The sequence below is a fragment of the Manacus vitellinus genome, unplaced genomic scaffold (genome assembly GCF_001715985.3).
Source record: "Manacus vitellinus isolate BGI_N305 unplaced genomic scaffold, ASM171598v3 scaffold_20_pilon, whole genome shotgun sequence".
Lineage (NCBI taxonomy): Eukaryota > Metazoa > Chordata > Aves > Passeriformes > Pipridae > Manacus > Manacus vitellinus.
This window is the reverse complement of record NW_021939471.1, coordinates 6679565-6699516: the sequence shown is the minus strand read 5'-3', so window position 1 is coordinate 6699516 and position 19952 is coordinate 6679565. Positions and strand designations below refer to the sequence as shown.

At 38.8% G+C, this 19952-nt stretch overlaps 2 protein-coding genes across 3 annotated transcripts in view; both read left to right on the top strand.

Moving 5' to 3' along the window:
* Nucleotides 1-8421, top strand: part of HECW2 (HECT, C2 and WW domain containing E3 ubiquitin protein ligase 2) — a 106648-nt gene extending 98227 nt beyond the window's left edge. For both annotated transcript variants that reach the window (XM_008926916.4, XM_018071909.3), the window contains 3 exons: nt 499-584; nt 1912-2024; nt 7524-8421. In XM_008926916.4, the coding sequence (XP_008925164.1) occupies nt 499-584; nt 1912-2024; nt 7524-7635 (311 nt within the window). In that variant the 3' untranslated portion in view covers nt 7636-8421. The remainder of the gene's footprint in view (nt 1-498; nt 585-1911; nt 2025-7523) is intronic.
* Nucleotides 8422-11071: 2650 nt separating this feature from the next.
* Nucleotides 11072-19952, top strand: part of STK17B (serine/threonine kinase 17b) — a 24396-nt gene continuing 15515 nt past the window's right edge. Inside the window, exon 1 of the mRNA XM_018071881.1 lies at nt 11072-11362. The gene's annotated coding sequence lies outside the window, so the exon portion shown is untranslated. The remainder of the gene's footprint in view (nt 11363-19952) is intronic.

Below are 19952 nucleotides of genomic sequence, written 5' to 3'. Positions count from 1 at the left end.
GCTGCACACCAGTACAGTACCACCCAGACATGGGAGAGAAATGATAACCATTCTTACTTGGATATTCCTTTTTTTTTTTACATGCTCAAAGTCAACAGTAATCCCAGTGACTGCAGGCTGGCAGTTGAGATAATTTGAGAACAGTGGAAGATTTGGGAACTACTTTGAGAGAGATGGTTTTGGCATCATTTGTAGCTTTAGATAGATAAATGACATGGTATTGGAATATTTCAAGAATTGGCATTCCTGTTAGTGATTGATTAATGAAAGAAATGCTTACAAAAGACATTTCACTTCTTTTTGTCATAGTACACTATTTCTCTGCCTTCAGGATTTTTAAGCATTTTACGAGTATTCTTCTTGTACCTCCTGCCTTTTGATGCAATTGGATAAAAAATATGGCATTATTGTGACTAGAGCTGAAGTAGGAAAAACTAACTATTCTCTCAACCACTTTTGTAACACCTAAGCATATAAAGGCTCTTGTTGTCTTAACAGGTTATCATGACAATCACATTGTAATTCGGTGGTTCTGGGCTGCTGTGGAAAGGTTCAATAATGAACAACGACTAAGACTTTTACAGGTAAGAAATGAGCTGATTTGTGTAGAAATAGTGTGCATCACTGACATTAGATGCTAAACTACTCCCATCTAGGTTTATGACATCCAGAAATTATGGTGATGCTGGCTATTGGGAATAACCTGAGTCAGAGACTAAATGCGATAATTTCACGTGACTGAAGCTCACAGCTATTTTTATAGGTTTCTAAGTTAAAAATATGTTTAAGATGTCTGATGTCAATAATCTTTTACTATTGTTTGATTAAAAGTACATCAAGACTCGTAAAGACAGAAGAGGAAAACTGTGACAGCTTAGGAAGAAGAAAACTTAGATGGAAGTTCCAGTGCCTCAAATTAGAAAATAATGATGTAAACCTTAAAATCAATCCAATCCCATTTTCACTAAGTGAACCTTCAGGATCTAGTCATGCTGCTGCTGGAGGACAAAAATGTCTTAACAGAGGAATATTTATATATGTGGGCTTATTATTGAGTTAATTTTCTTTAAATTCAGGTTATCTGTAAAGAAACAGACAACTCCCCACTGCAAGGGGGATCTATGATGAAATTCACTGTTTTTAACTATTCAGAATTTGTATATGATCACTGATTACAAAGAATTTTCTCCTTTTGTCTGTTTAAATATTTAAAAAAGGTCTATAAAAGGCAGTGTGGGACATCTCATTTGATGGAGAGCCAGAAATGTCTGCTTATATGTTCCTATCGCATCTGTTAGTGAAAAGTTTTTATAATACTCAGATCATGAAAAATTAAGTAGCCTCTGATCTGTCAAAAACTAAGTTTGATCTGTTCATGGCAGGTTATAACTAAATCTCCTCAACAGACAGGATTTCAGCAAATGTCAGTGGGCATTCTACCTAACCCTCAGGATTTAGATATTTTCTTACAGTATCTAATAGCAGTTTATAAAATCCACATAACCAAAAAGGCATAGCACGAAGCCATCAGACATTATTACTTTTTTATGAATTCCTTTTAATGCAGAATAAAGACAGTAGCAAAATCTCACTTAGATTTAAGTTTAAGTAACTTGATATTAATAGTGTGTTATTCTACAGTACTTATGTATCATAATTGCTCTTTCAAAGAGAAACCTTTGGAGGAAATTAATCTGATAAGTTGCCTCTTCTAAAGCCCTATCAGGAAATGGTCTGTTTTCCCTTAGCCTCCATTTAAAGTAGCATTTATTGTGTCCCTCAAAAATTTCCTTATTTTGCAAATGCTTTTACAAGAGCATTTGGACTTCAGTGGATATGCTGATTTAAATAAGTTTCTAACCCACAGCATCTGTGTAGCCAAAATCCGTGATGTTTTGTTTGTGCTGGCAGTTTGTGACAGGCACGTCCAGCATTCCTTATGAAGGATTTGCCTCTCTGCGGGGGAGCAATGGTCCAAGACGGTTCTGCGTGGAGAAGTGGGGGAAGATCACTGCTCTTCCAAGGTACAGCAGTGTGTATACCAGTGTGAGAGATACCTCAGAGTACCTGTGACCAGGATAACAGATGAGCTGTTTGAGAAACATTAACAAGGTTTAATTGGATATGCAAATATACTTTCCCTTAACATGAAAATTTCCTTCCCCGTTGTGTCTGATCCAGTGTCTGATGCATTCATTTTTGTTTGAATTCAGTTTTGTTCTCTTAAGATGGACAAGGCAGTGTAAATGTGGCTGACATCCATATTGTAGGGGTTTTCTCACAGAAAATTATATTAGAATGATAACTACTGAATTTTTTGTCAGATTTGACTAAATGTGCAGGTACTTACTTAATGAACATGCAGTTTATCACTAAAGAGCAAAAATTAATATGAATTAAAATTAAATAGCACTTGTGACTGTGTCTGAGTGAAAGCTACTGTCATGTTTTTTGCATCAGACAGAGCCTTTATGGTATAGTTTAGTGATGTAATTTTTATGCTTGCCCTGATGTCGAGTGTTAACAAATACTGAAGAGTTGAGTTGTGAATGCAGAAGAGGGGGGAGGGACTAATTTGACTTGAGAGGCAACAGGAGGGACAAGAGAAGGTGAGGATTTCAAAGAGAACAAGTAGGATCAATTGAAATATGTGAAGAGGGTAAAGGAACAGTATGAAAATCCAAGATACGAAAGCAGGAGTTGAGTTGTACAAGCCCTTGCAGACAAGAGGCAGCTTTTAAATTGGATAATAGCAGGTTTGGAGGAGTAGGATGATGCTTTTCTAAATTTTCTAAATTTTCCATTTTGTAAAGAGTTGGGTTGTTTTCAGAGGTCCATGGTAACAATGCCAGGACTAGATTAATAGCTTGTGAACGATGCGAAAAACATCTTCTAGCATGGATTCTTCATTGACAAAAAATGACGAGTTCTTGCCTTTTCTGTATTGAGATCGGACTGATATGTTTCTGGAAGACTTCCTTTCATCCAGTTCTATAATTCTGTAGCCCCTAGAATGGGTTAAGAGTGGTTATACACAGATTAGTGTGTGCAGTGTTGGAAACCTAACTCAGTCAGATGCCAGCTTTAATGTGCTGTGTACAACTTGTGGAGGTAGCTTTGCATTAGGCTGATCCATGGAGGAAACTCAGCCCTAATCTTAACTCGCTCCTCATAAACAAGATTCCTCAGGAATAAGTTGGATTCGAAGTCTCATCTGAGACACTGGCAAGAGTTTCTCACAATTCAAACACACAGAGTTTCTCAGACCACAGCTCAGACACACAGAGTTTCTCAGACCAACAACCCGTAGCTTTTTCCTCCAGCATAAGGTCAAAGGCAGAGACATCTCTTGGGTTGGCTCCTGCCTCAGGGCTGCCATCTGAACACATGGAGAAAGTCATGGATGCAGTGAAATCCACAGGCACGGCAGGTGGCCTTTAAACAAAGCCATCTTTCCAGTTCACAGTACAAATGAGAGCCAGGTGACTGAGGATTAGAGAAACCAAATTCTGGAAATTGCTATTACAACTCAAATACTCTAATATCTTCTGGGGGCCTAGTAGTATCTTGTAGCCCAACAAGTCTAGTTTATAGTTTGATTATGACTGACCTATGAACTAGCTTTGTTTCTGTTTAAAAAAGAAAAAGCTGTGATTTTTTTTTAAAAGTAATTTCTGACTTCAGAATTCAAGATTGTTTTTGTGAGTTTAAGTAAGAAAAGAGATTGCCTGAGTTTTTCCATATATTCTCAAATACTGGAATTCCTGGTGCTAACAAGCAGAGCTCACAGAATGGAAAAGGTCAGGACCTGCCAGAACAGGATGTTCAGAATTTCCTCTGAAAAGGTTATGCAGAGCACTGCTTGTAATAAACTGCAGAATAAAACTGCTTCCTGTAGTGCAACACAGAGAAATGTGTTGAGAATCTTTGCTACCATAGGGTGTTCATCAAGTGTAGGGGAAATGCCACCTCCTCACTTTTGGGAGACTACAGTATGTCCTTGAAATTTCACTTGTGATTCCCTTGGTTAGGAAACATTTGATTTTTGTCTCTGTGGGTAGTTTTTAACACACAAATGTTAATGTTAAAATAAACCAAAAACACACTTATTTTGCTAAAATAAAAACAACTGTGCATGACAAACATCTACAGTTGTCATGAGCAAGCAATTCCTGGTATTGCTTGCACGTGGGGAACCTTGATCTTGTAAAAAGTAAAACTCCTTACGTGTTTATACATAAATGGGTTAAGCCCTAAGCACTGTTTAGATTTTTACCTATCTAGTTCCTGTGTGCAGGGTAGCTTCAGCCTGTGTCTCACCAGCTTCAAAGCCTCACCGTGCACACAGTGGGTAGTACTGGCTTTAAGGTAAGAAAGCCTTAGCAATGACCCAGAGTAGCAAACTTTCAAGAGGTTTCCAAACAAGCCCTGCGTGTGTAAACACATTGCTGTATCTGCTGAGAATGCTGCCCTAGGACTCTGTGGCTCTCACTGATTCTCAGATAACTAAAGCATTTATGTTAAGGCACCATCACTGGCTCCTAGCAGTGTTGAACTCTGCAAATTGCCCTTTTAGCAGGAGTGCTTGTGAAATTTGATAATGCTTGGTGTGAGGGTGGCAAAAGCTTAACAAGTCAGAGGACTTTGTTTCTTCCTCTGTTTCTAGAAACACTACTGCAGTGGTGTAAACACATAAGCGTACCTATCCCCATCTCTTCTCCCTGATTTTGAGATCCAAAGGGCAACTAGTCTAGTTACTTAGATACGTGATTGTGGTCTAAGCAGCTGTGAATATAAACATAAAAGTTTTCACTAGATGTTTACCTAATTCCCACTGTTCTGACTGCTGTGTAATCAGTTCTGCTGAATCACAACAGTGAGATTTCTGTGAGGCACGTCAGGTTGCCTAGCTTGTATCACTGTCTTTTACACTAACAAGGCAGGATGTGAAATGCCTGAAAAGTTTGATTATTACAGGTCTAGCATAATAACTTCTACTTCCTTCTTTTATACTGTGTTGTAGATTAGACTAAATCAGGGGAGGGACTGTTACTCTTTCATTTCACACACATGCTGAGAAATTAGTTCCAGGCTTCATCGCTGTACATTATATATACATATGCATGTGATGATTCACGTGAAAATAGTTTTTATGTCTGACTACTTGATTTCAACTCTAAGTCGCTCTATTTTACTACGGTAATCAAAATGAAAGGGAGATTAATCAGGGATCTAGGCTTTAGAAGCCAAGGTGGTTTGAAATGTCATAAAATGTGAGCTCAGGAAGATGAACAGTTAGTGCCCATGTGGTTTGAAATGTTGGAATGGGAAAACACTGTCCAGAAGGGAGACAAACCTTTGTTCTCAAACTTCTGAAGTTGTTTGCTGGGGTTAGAAAAGCATGCATCACCTCAGAAGACAAAGGTCTTGGTTTTGTCTTTTTTAATTACTTGGTTTTCTGAAGTAAGTGACTGCATTTTCAAAATTGCCCTCAAAATTAAGATAAAACTCAGTACTCTTAATAAATGTAAACAACATGCTGGCTTATTATTAAACCATTTAGTAACGAAATCTTGCTAATTATACACTATGTCTTTTATAATTTGTGGTTTTACAACCCACACAGCATGATCCATAGTTCTAATGAGTGGCTGCCAGCCCCATGCAGCAGAAGCATGTGGTTAGACTGTTAATTGCCCAAGACTCTTCCACAATCTACACTGAATTCAAGAGATCACCGAGTTCCATTTGCTGCTGGGCTTAAATCAGTCTCTTTCTTCAAAAGATAATATTTTCAATTTTTTTTAAGTACGCAGGAAGAAATGCAATAATTTAAGTTATATGACAGATACTATTTTGTAAGGTTTTTGGAAAGGCAAAGAAGGAGTAAAATGCAAGGTTTCCCCCAGGAGCCTTAGAGAGGTGGCTGGGTGGAGAAATTTTACCAGGCTCCTGGAATACCAGGTGGGGGAATGCCAACAGTGTACTTCTAAGAGTACTGTATTTGGGGAGGGTGCTTAATTCAAATATACAATTATATATTTGGTGTTTGGACTGTGTTTATAATAATAGTGTGGCTTTGTGTACTGTGTACACATTTCTTCAGCCTGATATTTTTATGACACTACGAGGCTTTAACTGAGTGTTTCAGCATCAGTGAGGGTTTGTAATGGACTCTTAGGTTTTTTTAACAAGCGAGATTAACCCACTTCACTTCATGTTCCATCCCCATAGTCAGGAGCTGAGAGCCACTTAAAATGGCATTGAGTGAATTTGCTCACATGGAAGGCAGCACTTTCTGGTTCAGAGAAAGTCTGTAGAGGTCTGTGGTAGACACTTGGATTTCTGGATTGGTTAGGTTAAATGAGGAGTCACATTTGCTATGAGGAGGGAGCTTGTTCAGTCCTTCCATTAACATGCTACATATTTACACTTAATGCAGATCATACTGATGAAGGGCAAGTCACTGCAGGAAGACTTTGGTTTTCAGCTGGATTGTATATAAATAACTCTATGGTGTGTTTTATTGCAGAAGAATGAATTATTTGTAAATATAGACCTGCCAAAATACAAAAATGCCTAAAATCAATCTCAAGTGAGACTTTGTTACAAAGCTTCAGAGCAGAAAAGATGCCTCCTCCAGCTTCTCTTTGCATCATTTCATCTTCAAGAATGCATCATGTTCATAGTTACGCTATCTATTTCATTAAAGCAGGCTCATTCACTGCAGTGTTTTAGAAAGTCCAATCCTTAGCCTGCCCTGAGGTCAGGCAATAATATCCATTATTCTATTACGAAGAGAAACCTTTGTTATCTCCCTTTCCATTCTCTGGAAGAGGTTTTGAGAGACAGTTCCAAATGTGTCAACAAACTGAGGCAGATGGACTTCAAAAACTGAGAAATAAATCACAGGGTCATTCTGCATAGTTTCGTGTAATTACAAAAGTCATTGGCTTGTAAGGCCAGGTATGTACCTAGGGAAAATCAGCACAAGCAGTGATTTCCCAAGAGTACAATGCCAAGGAAATTGTAGAAGGAGGAGCATCTAATTTGTCTGTCCTTTACTACTGTGAGGTTGTTTCCCATATATCTGGAGATGTATGGAAATATCTTGTTTATTATTATAAATACAGTATTCAAGTGTCATCAGTACAGAAAAGAAATGTTGCGTCTCAGAAGACACATTTAAAGCCAAGATTTCAGACCAGACTGTTCGAATTGAATGCTGTATAATTTTTTTTTTCTCATGCACATTTAATGGATAAAATTTATCCCATGCCTCTTGGGCTGTCAGTGTATTTCTAAAGACCATCATAAATGCTTCTTACTGGCTTATTTTAATGAGAAGAAAGTAGATTAAACCTCACTACCTGTTCATTTGGAAAACATGATTTGACAGAACACAGTCTTCTGAAAGAAATACTATCTGCCCGTCTCTGTGCAAGCACATACCAGTCTGTGTGTTCTCTTTTGAACCTTTTAAATAATGTACTTCTTCACCTCCTCTCTTTTTTTCCCCTCAGGGCTCACACTTGTTTCAATCGTCTGGACCTCCCCCCTTACCCATCATTCTCTATGTTATATGAAAAACTGTTGACAGCAGTTGAAGAGACAAGTACTTTTGGACTGGAGTGATACACAAACCACAGTGCCCAGCTCATTGGACTTTTGTGGATCTGTCTTCTCAAGGAATGAATGAACTTTTGTATTGGATTTCCTAGAGGAAAATTGTTTCATGGTGCAATTCAAATAATGAGGTTCCACGAAAGAGCTTACGAAGCAATTAAAAAGCGTTGTGGTAGTGGCAGAATTCTCTACAGTGAAACTAGAGTGTGCCTGATGTGCAGGGAGAACCAAGTCTTGCAATCCATGGTTTTTCCACGCTTCTTTAATTTATGTTCTGAGCAAACAAGAAACGTGATGCCATGTTGTGATCAATCTGGCTACTGCAAAACTGACATGTACCCAAACACTGGATTTCATCAAAGTTGTTGAATAGAAAATTCAAGTCAAAATGTGAAATCATTCAGCCCCTTATCTACCCAGTAAATTATAAAAGAAAAAGCATACAAACTAATTATTTTTTTTTAAATTCATGAAGGTACATTACTTTATGCCATATTTTGTAAAAGCATATCCAGCACTTGCTTACCTAAGACTACGAGTGCCTGCATGGGGTGCACCATAGAGCTCAAGTTCCTGGGGCAGAAGTGAATTGGAAGGCAAGTCAGCAACAAAGGACGTAACAACAGCTTGCATTAAGGAGGTTTGTGGAAATGCATTTGCCAGTGGTGTGTATGACAAAATATGAGCTGTTACAATGAACTTAATAACTTAATGAGACTGATTTTGTGCTTTATACTGCATGGAAACTATTTTAAGAAGAAACTAGCAATTTATCACATCATATCAGGAAAAAACCCCTAACACAGTGACTTCTGTTTATTTTTATAGGTTCATTATATTATGTTTCTTAGAGTGTAAACAGGAACCAAGCAAACTAAAACGCCATTTCTGTTCTGTCACTTTCCATGCTTGAACAGACATTCTGCTAGTGTTTATTCTTTAAGCACTCTCAAGGGGAAAAAAATGCCTTTTATTTTTATAAGAGTAAAAAAACTCCCGAAAATATTTTGCACTGAATGTACCAAAGTTGAAGGGACATTATGATCTGACTGATAGCAAACTGCATCACTATCAAGTATCTATAAAAACGCTTAGGAACCAGGCTTTCTTCACAGTGCCATGTCTATAGATATCAGGACTGTGCACTTAAGTAATAATTTTATAATACTATATGTGATATTGTAATATGCATTTATTTTAAATGCATCTGGGTCATTTTTCATGCATTGGATAACTTAATGCAGTGGAGTTTAATACAGATATTTCATATTCTCCCCACAAATTTTTATTTGTACAGCACCATAAAACACTAGCTCATTTGGAAAACCATGAGTAACCTACTTTAAGGTGAGCCACTGGTCATAATGCCACTGTCTTGTATCAGTGAACACCTACAAGATGTAAACTGTTCGTAGTGTCCAAGCTTGCATTTTCACTGATAAATAGTTTTCTTATCAAATGTTATTTGAAACAGTTTTTATGGCATATCAAACACTGCATGGACACCAATTTCTTTATGCTTAATTTCGCTGAAATACATGAGGCTTGCTCGCATCTATTTTTGGTACTTTCCTCCAGATGGTCTTGTGGAACACTTGTGCAGCTGCACGCCACGTCTTGTACAGCTGCTGTCACGCAGCGCATCCCCACCACATTTTAAAATTCCAGAAGTTGCACGTGGATACTGGATGACAAGAACATGAATCTGGCTTTGTGCTAGCCCTTTTGGGTAGCACCGAAGCACAGCAAGCCCCGTTCTGTGGGAAAAGTAGCTTTTGAAGTAACGTTCTCACTTTGGAGACTCTTGAAAGGGCATCTCAGGGAGGTATCCTGCCTTGTTCTTGTGGGAGGTTCTTTCCAACGGATGTGAACATCTATGGAGAAGTCGTCAGCAGGGACTGCCAGTCCACCCTCCAAGTCAGAAGGCAGGTGCAGCTGTGGTGGTGGCAGCAGAGACCGAGAAAACCCTTCAGAATTACTGAAAATATGTTACGCGTGCAAAGGAAAAGCAAAATCAGAGTGAAAGCATTTTTTTATTTCAAGACTAATTGAGCTTCTGCATGACATCTGGGACTCTCTTAAGTAACATAGCTTTTCTTACACTACTTCTGGCTGGTATGAAGTAGCAAAGAAAAATCCAAACACGTCACCCTCTTTCTACACATATATTTATCAGTCTTTGCTAAGATTGCATGTCACAGATCCTAATGCACATCTTTTTTCAGAACATGAATGAGCAGTAGGCAAACTGACACTTTTCATCAGGTCACTCCAGCATGGCTCATGTTTCATATGATCCATTCACTGAGTAGCTAAAACTCTGGCACTCGAAGCAAAATGTTGGAAGGACTACAGAATTTTCATTTTACAATACTGTGTTATCTGTGGTCTAAAAAAGAGATTTCCCAGGTGGAAACTGTATCTACAAGTTTTGAACCAGATACTCTTTGGAATGAAAAGTTTAAATACTTGGCACAAAGTAAGTTTATACTAGTTTGCCTTTTAAGTTATGCTTTTGTACAAAACTAAAACAATAAATGCATCTTGTCAATTTTTATTTAAATATATCTACTGCACCCATTTGTTCTGTGTTTATGCATGTAAAAATAATTTAAATCAGCCATGATGATCTGGTATTATGTAAAGATGTGACAGGGTCACCAGTGGGGCAGCTGTCAGTTAGAAAATAGATAAATTTTAAAAAATCCAGAATCTTTGTAGCGTTAAACCCAAGAGAGACTGAGGAGAAGCTGCTGCTTTCTCCTTTGCTGCCAGCATCACCTGGGGGACTCTAGAAAAATGCTGTTTGAAAGCTGAGGTGTTATTTGCCTGGATACAGCTACCTGTGGTGCCTCGAGCCCTTAGCTGGCTCTTTGTGATGGTATAAGTGATGCTGCTGCCCTGAAGAGATTAGCAAGGAGGGAGTATTAGAAAGGAAGCCTGAGCTTTGTCAAACACCCACGTCTCCTGGCAACTGCTTGAAATATTCTCCCTTTGGTGTTGGAAGCCATTCCCATTAAATGTGTCCCAAGTGAATGCCAACTTGCATGTCCTGCAGCTGACTGCAACAGGTGACCATGATGCTTTCGTTATGTTCTGTGGCAGGGACAAGAGTCCTGATAGAGAAAGACTTGAGAAGCCTGTCTGAAAGCTCTGCATCTCCTCAGAGCCCTTCCAGATGGTGTAAAGGAGCTTCCCATTTAGGTAGAAAAAAAGCCAGTCAACCTGAAGTAGACTCTTTAGCTAGAGTGATGACAGCTTGTCCTAACTTAACCCGCAGCATCTCCATCAGGCAGTCTGGTGGGGGAGGTCCCTGCAAGAATTTAGGTGAGGTGCCCATGTTTCCTGCTCTGCTGGGAGGTGGAGCCACTCATCACGAGCCAAAAGGCAGCTCTGCAGGTCAGTGCAGCTCTCCCCAGGCTCGCAGCAGAGTGGCCTCTGTCCCCAGCACTGCAAGGTCAGGTCCACCTCTTTCCAGGTCCCAAAATCCCAGCCTAGCAGAGGTGCACTTTGCTCACCTGGCACTGCTAGCAGTCAGTTTAACCATCACACTCCTAAATACACCAGAAAAGCTTGTAATCAGTGGAATTGCTCAGGGTGGCACCTACTGTAACAAGCAGTCACCCGTTCAAGGTTGCAAGCCAGACAAGGACAGCGGTGCTTTCGCCCGCAGCAGGCAGGAGAGCAGGAGACAGCCATCTGCCACCTCTGTCACACCTCAGCAGCACCTGGCAGGGTAAGATGGGAAAGCCTTTCAACCCAAACTGTGTTCCCCACCCCCTGTCTGCTGTTTTACCTTCGTATTCATCAAATAATTGCCTTTTTTGCTTTCAAACATAATTTTCGTTATCCTTGTACTGAACCTACCATAAAAATTGTTAATGTGGCTTAGAGAGTATCTGGGGTGAAATCCATGTGTGCACACAGGCCTGCTGGGCACCACATGAACTCCACTTTGCAGCAGCTAACCTTGGGTCACACAGGGTACAGGGAATATATGTAATCTTCAGGGAAACTGAAAATCTAGGCAGCAGCATGCTGGCAGGACATCAGACAAAGTTTCTGGCATGAGTTAAGCTGGCAGAGCACCAGAATGGTAGTTTTCTCTGTTTAAAATTATAGGAAAGAGAAGAGTTTTGTGGTTGCTTATGTATTTTTAATCCTTTAAAAAGGGGGGGTGGAAAAGGAAAAAAATTCTTTCTGAAGCATTCACAAGGTATTATCTGGTTTTTAAATGTAATCTCAGCAGTATTAATTGCAGATGTTTACTGACTTTCTGCAGTGGTAGCTGCAGAATTTTATGGAGATACTTGAAGCACACTGTCTCTGGACTGAGGGAATTCCTGTTCACAAAAGGGGAATCTGCAGCAGCTGTGTTTGAATAGCCAGTATAAGTTGAATTCCCAAAGCATAAAGCAAGTTACTTCTTTTCAGCAAATGAAACTTATCTGCATTAAATTATACAGTGGTTTTGTTTTTCCTGCCACTGTTTTTATGTGGAGGGTCAATTTATTCCTGTTATTAGTAGTAGGAACTGAGCAGAAGTTTGGTCTTCAGGCCACTCTTGGACTAGTCTAATTTTTTGCCTAAATATTTTACAGTAAAAAAGAATGTGGGAGGTCGAATTTGAAATTACTTGTTTGCTGGAGGATAAACATATGTTAGGTAAATAGTAGAGGAAAAGAACTTTATTGTAAAGCCAGTACAACCCATTTTTGTTAGCAGTGTGCAAAATTATAAAGCTGACCATCTAAACACAGAATTTTCACAATGAAAGATGGTTTATATTTTGCATCTCTTTCAAATATGCAGTAAGCTTCATAGTGCTTCTGTTCAATTTTAGATTGACTAATTTTGGCACTAGACTACTACTATTTAGGGTGTTAATTGCTATGAAGTTTTTTTATTTAAACGCTTCTAGTATTTTAAAAAATAATTTTGTGGAAAGAAAGATGTTTTTCAGGTTGAAACTTCTTTTAGGACTTTGCTTCATCAGCTTTGTTCAGAGCCATGTTATGCTGTAGGTATTTTAAGGTAAAATCATTATTTGAGAGTTCTGTTTTGTATAACTACATGATGACTTTCTGACTACTTCTTAGAAAGACTCCTCCTGACTGTAGGTGAAAGGATGACAGTCAAAGACTCTTGTGGAATGGTTACAATCCATTGAGTATCTGTATGTATTAAAAGTGTATCTAAAAATACCACCTAAGAAGTATATGAAATAATTGGTACACTCATTGATTAACCCCCTTCTAAATCAATAATTCAAATTTTGAATTTGTTTCCTTTCAGATTACGTTGCAGAATAATTACAATCAAATTTAAACTAGAGAGGTATTCTAACAAATTTCTTAAAATTATGGTGAGTGCAAAAGGTAGCTAAGCTATGCTGCTCTCCTTTCTCCCATTAAAAAGCTTTTGAATAATGAAACTCATCTTTTCTGTTTTGTTTCTTTTCTTAGAACTTTCAGAAGCTTCTCATTCAGCCCCTTCTAGAATAAGCCTTGTCTACTTAGAGGGCTTTTGTTAAGCACTCAGGAGGTATATTGTTCAACTAATTTAACATACTTTTGTGCTGACATCAATGTAATTAGCTTTTAAATGTATAGGCCTACAGAACTCCACAGGACTCTGGTCTCCTTTATTCTGGGCTGCCTTCCAAAGGCCATCCTTCCTCTCCCTTTTGATTGCCTGTAATCCCTACAATCACCCAGAGACAATTGCTGACCACCTACGCTGACTGAAGTTGTAGTATCAGAGTAAGACTGTGGGTTTGTTTATTTTTCAAAGCAGCATCCTTCAGTCCAGAGTCGATAGGATCGACTATCGACTATAGTCGATCTTACTCTGACGTCCAGATTAAGTAGTTTAAGAAAATTAGTCATAAAAGATTTTTGGAAAACAGTTGAATATGTATCCAAGGGTAAAATGTCCTTTGATTTTGGTTTTGCAAAATTAATGAGGCAGGAGATTTTTCTTGTAATATTTTATACTGCCAGAATTTGTGATCCCCCTGGGCTGCTTCAGGCTGTTGGCTAGGTGGCTGCACAGCCTGTGCAGTGAGGCAGGTGAGTGCTGATCCAGAAATCACAGCAGCAGGGATTTATTACCTTAGTGAGGACTGTGCCTTCCACAGCTGGAGACTTTGTCATACAGCCCTTGAATGAGATTGCTTCAAAAGCTTGTTCCAGTCAGTGATGCCTGCTAATTGCAATACTAGCAGCTCACGACATGCTCCACTGACTATTCAACATTTTTCATTTTAAGTGAGAATTACATTTTTTATAATTAGAAATACTCATCTAGCAATATAAGGTCAATAAAAGAAGATTTTGCTGAGACATCATATTTGATTGCCATGCTGGCTGCAGCCAGACATTGGAACTGAGTAATTTTAAAGTAGATTACTATATGAATAAGTAAATAAATCTCTGAAGCCTCATAAATAATTCTAAGGAAGGAATGTAATTGCAGGTGCTGTAATGATAAGATAGGGCAGTTCCATGTAGCTCAGAAAGCATACAAGATACAGCCATGGAACAGTGATAGAATGAAGATAAGTCTGGAGGAGTAGGGACAGAAATAGGACTGCACTTTGCAAATAGGGAGCAGGACAGTGAGCTGTGAATGATCACTGGGTATATACAAAAGGGGATACCTTTTGTTTGAAAATTAGGCTATGATAATGCACCTAGGGAAAAAGTACTATTCATCCTGAAGTACTTTAGTGTTACTGCAACTGCAAGACATGCTTTACCTAATTATTAGGTTTTGAAAATCTAAACTACAGAGTCAGAAAATTTACTTCTATGTGCATTTTTTTCTTGTTGTATTGGGTCTGGGTTGTGGTTTGTTTTTTTTTTTTACTTTTAATTTGGGTTATTTTCAGGAAAATGAAGGCTTTAAATAAAGTAAGGGTGGTGTCTGGAAGTCCATTTTACTCTTGTTAGTACGAATAATGACTGTTTATTACTATCTGCATTTGGAAAAGAAATAACATCTGGTAAGAAGTTAAATCAATACAACCAATGATGACATTCCTTTAAAATGTGATGGGCCAATACTTAGATGTGTTGAAATGCAGATTTTTATTTAGTTTTTTTCTTAGATGCTTGGGGTTTGTGTTACGGTTGTGTAAGAACCATGCATTTCCACAAAGACAGGGACTGTTATGGCATTTCTAAAGCTTACTTAAGGTAATTAAAATATTCTCAATGACCTAGTTAGCTTTAGCCAAGCTGATGCAAGTCTTGACTCCATTCACACTCTAATGACATTATCAGAAAAAATACTGTAGGAAGACTTCAGGATGGGGCTCTCTACCTAAAAGCTGAGCTGGCTCTTTACCTAGAAGACAAGACTATTGGATGCATCAGTATAGAGTCAAAAGAAGAATTCCTTGCGAGTTTTCTTCTTCAACACGGTAACTGAGATGGTAAGAATTGATATGAACTTGAAGTCCTAAATGAGAAGACAACTAGTACATTGAACCATAATGGTTCAGTAGTTCCATACAGCAGGACATTTTTCTGCAATGAGTCTGCAACACTCAGGAGACTGCTGTTTATTATCAGCATTGCAGGGAGAGGAAGAATTCTAATAATATTAAGTACATAAATCATATTAGGAGGATGCTTTTTCTTTGTAATCTTGGAATGACATAGCCTTGAGGGCATCCGTGAATCCTGATCAGAAAGGCTGCTTTTTGTATAAGTGACTGAACATTTGTACTTGTAAGGGCTGGTACAGTATGGAAAGGGAGAACTTTAGAGAACAAGAAGGTAATGAGGGATGTGGTGTGGAATACTGCTACCCCCAAGTCAGCTGATATTCCTGCCCTGACTAGGCTACAGTTTGGTTTATTCTGCATGTTTGAAAGGGCATATAGTTTTACAAGCTTTTGTAGTGGGGATGCAGGCATCCAGAATCTAACAGGTATATAGGTGCATCTCCCTCATTTTTGACAATTACTTGATATAATTTTATAACAAGTTCTTTGTTTTTAAAGAATTTCAGGCACTGAGAATACAGAGTGCGTATTTATTTCTAAGCTTTAAGTAGAACACGGTGTATTTTTTAATCCTTTCCATACTTTTCAGTTAAGTGTTCACAAGACTGTATATCAAATACAATACCAAGTTTTTCTATCTTTCTACAAGCCAATTTAAGTTTCATCTGAATTTGGTATATGTCTTTCACGTAACACTAAATGGGGAATATGTGCTTCAAGCATTAAGATGGTCTATGTCCTTTTCTCCATTTACATTGCATTACATTTCACTTTTTTCTTTGAGGCAGAGAGAACAGTTAGAAAATGTGTTGAGTGTGTTACAGGGGCACACAATGTGTTTCATTGTGCCTGGCTTCAAGGAATGTACTATAATGTTTGACTGCTCACAGATTTACATAATTTGAATACAGGACTGTTGTGTTGTATTTCCTGTTACTCAAAAACATTTGGGGAAAAGATTTTTCTGTGTATAATTTTATTTTCATACTGATCTCTATTTTGTTTAAGACCATGTTTCATCATGAAATCACTTAATTAAAATAAATCTTCTTACAAAATCCACTTTGGAAATAACTTCTTTTATTGTGCCTCTGAATATACTGTAACATCATTTTTTAAATGAGTACCTTTATCTCTAGATCATTCTATGCCCTTTGCAGCATTTCAAAACGTTTAGAAGAACCACAAGATACTCTTTGTGACATCACCTTTTCTAAGTCCTATCTGGGTGGCCTGTGGCATCTGGCATATTACAAATCATCGTTTTGGAAGGGGAAAAAGTAAGGATTCTGCAGCCATATGCAACATAATTTGAATAAGAACTACATATGAACAAAAACGCCTATGACAAATGAACCAAGCACCAGATATCACAGGTAACACATTGGAGAGGCCCAGGCTTTGTGTAAGAGGCTCTGCTTTTGACTGGAGCAACACAGAGCTTTTGACTGGCTGTAACACAGGAAAGCACAGTATTTTCACAGGGAAATATCTTCAGGGAAAAATGCATTTTTCTGTCTTGAATAAAAGTCAGTGCTCCCCCTCCACTCACCCAAGATTTCCTTCTACTTTTCTAGCATAATAATAGTTCCAGTAAGAGATACTGGTCTTTCACCAGCACTTAGGCAAGGGTTCTCCCCACCAAGACACAGGAGAATGGTGAAATGGCAAGCTGTCACTTCTCTTTTGTGTTATGTAAACTCTTTATAGAATCTGATAGTTAAGTGATATTTCTATTATTTTAATCTTTTTCTAGAAGGTAATTTTGCATTCTTCTGCTGCTACCAGAGCTGTGATGCCAGCTAACTTAAATCACTGAAGGAGAGCTGCTGTGGGAAGAGGTCAGGCTTTGAGACTGGAGCCCTTTCAGAATCTGTTTTCTGTTGTCATTCTCGATGTTAGACTCATATTTTCATCCAGGTCACCGATAAATGACACCACGGATTGCACAATTGCTCACTTTCCCCTCAGTATAAACACTGGAATTGGTATGGAGCTCATGCTGAAATCTAGAGACTTTTCCCACTGGATTGAGTTTTGCCTTTTGTGAGAAGGTGGTGCAGAGATTGTGGCACAGGTAAAAAAAAAAAAAAAAGAAAAGTCAGGTCAGTTTGTTTTTTTTTTAAATGACCTGTATTAAATAAGAACATGGTAATTCTTTTTGGGTAAGGGTAGTATCTGTATTCAATTATTAGTTCATGTCCAGAACTGCAAATATGGCAGGATGTGTTGTGCTGATTCTGAGAGGCCTGTGGTAAAAAACCATCCTGTGCTTTATTTCCTGTTTTAGGTTACTGTTTGGTATCAGAGAGGTTGCTTCACCTAACAGTGCTCTGGCAGATATCTGAGGCATGGGTAATGCCACCACTATAGGGTGGTGTTGCTTATTTTATCCCCACAGAGTGAGAAAAATATTTGGTAAGCACAGGAGTGTCCCCCCTAAGACAGGCTGCTTTATGCTATGATCTGAGATGCACCGAGTCAGCACATTTTTCAGCTGGCCTGCCACACTCTGTGTGCTGTTTTGGCCTGCCAACTCCATGTTCTTTCCTCAAGCAAATGGCTCTGACTACTTTGCAGAACAACCATCACCCGCTTTTCAGGCAGATTTGCTCAAGCTTCTTGAAGGCTGCAGTAGTAGAGGCAACATGTAGAAGATGTGTATCTTTTCCCCATGAGTTTTAACTGTAGGATGCTGGAGATGCTCAGGTAAGCTGCTGTTTTGCATGTGGTGTTGTGGTACTTAAGCACACACCACGCTGTGGAAGGGCTGTGCTGCAAAGAGGCTTAAAAGGTTGCTGGAGTTAGTCTTTGGCCTCATGTTTTTTGAGGCCTTTTTTTGGTGCTACGGCTCAGGGTGTTGTCTTGTCAAAAAAGTTACCACAAACAAGTTGGAGAAGGCCGATCAGACATTCCCAGCTTCCAGCTATGTGGCTCCTAAAGTTGTGTGCTTGCCCTGCACCCCCATGACACAGTTACCTGCTGGGAAGGGTAGGTTACCATCTATTCAGTCCAAACTACATCAACCTTGTGACAGATTTGAGTTGAAATCAGCACTCCTTGAGGGAGCTGAGCTTTTTCCATAAGGCTAGCTCCCTAAAACACCTGTGGTTCTGATCTATGAGAGCTGTACATCACAGCTTTACTAGATGGATAACTGGTCAAGAAGAAATTGTTATTATCTTGAAAGCCTCTAAAGACTCTAAAAAGCCAGCTTCATAATGGGTAGGTAATCAAGGTAAGCAAGAGAAGAAGTAACTAAGAATGGGAATTATGAAGCTAACACCTTTAATTACTATTTTTTAATTATCCCAAAGACCAGGTGTATACATTAGGAATAATAATAGTTCATGATCCTGTACTGTTGTGACCTTCAGCCTACCATTCCCCCTTCTCCACCCCTTGTTTGTCATTCTCAGTTGTGGTGTATCTAAGTAAAATTCCAAAGTCCTCAGGGTGGAGTCCTGTCAATTATACCCTTCTCTAAGTGCCATTCATGTTTCTATGGCATTACATAAACAGATAACCAGGACTACAATAACATGCATGTCACAAAGCATTTTTAGTATTTGCTTGGTTTTCAAAACTTCAAGGAAGAGTAGAGCAAATCTTGAAAAGAATCGGTAAAGGCACACAAGCAGCTAAGGAGACAAACATAAGCACTGTCATTTACTTCTTGGCACCACCTGCTATAATAACCTAAAACATCTTAATTGTGGTCATCATTTAATTTTACTCTGTGGATCATTTGGTATGTTCGGAATGCTGCTTGCTTTTCATACTGCACAAAGAGCACTCCTCAACAAAACCAACCTTGTCCACATGTTGTATTTTTATTTGACAGATGTATTTGAGATCGTGTTATAATGAAGAAAAGGTTATAATGATCTCAAACTCTGCACACTTTGAGTCATGTGGTGGAACTCTGTGGGAGACAGTAAAGATTTTAGACTGATTTTATCAAAAATACCCACAGCTCAAAGTGCTAAAAAATCTAGATGGAAGCAGGAGCTTCCATTGAAAGGCAGCTCTTAGTAGGGATATTTGTGTCAGCTACATGGTATAACATATTCTGAACTCTTCAAGAATACTTTCTGCTTTCTCAAAGTGCATATCTTATCTTCATTTATACTACTTTCATCTTAATGCAAGCTGTGACAACGTGACTTATGTACTTTACTCACCATTAACACAGCAATTACCCATTTCACTGGCAGTGCCATGACATAAACAAAATTAACCCAGTACTTCTAATGGTGCACTGCTGAAATTAAATACAGAACTTAAACTCTTATGCTACATTACTATTACTGCCTTCATGACAAATCTATTTTAAAACGGATGTTTGCAAATTTCTAGAGCAGCTGGTTGGATTGCTTCAGAGAAAATCAATTTGACAAACAAATTGCAGCTATTTTAGAACTCTTTCTAACTTCAACTTATTTCTAAATCATGCTCTGGGCTATTTTGAATCCTCAGAAAGGGTCTTTGAAACTACAAGTTAAAGTCTTTTAACTTTTTTTTTTTTTTCTTCTGGGCTCCTTGAAACACGAGGCTCTGAAGGCGCAGTTCCCACTTCTGTGCATGAAATTGTCAAGCAGGCTCCGTGCGAGACGTGTACTTGTCTAAAAGCACTGAAAAGCGCTCTGCTCCCAGCAGAAGTCAGTGAGCAGTGGTTTCCCAGGGTGTTTTTTAGCCGGGCTCAGACAGCGCTGCGGTCGCCCGAAACCTCGCCGGCTGCGTCATGAGCCCAACCGCGAGCGGCCAGGCCGGGGAGCGCACACGGCTGTGCCACCGCGGCCGGGGCTCTGTC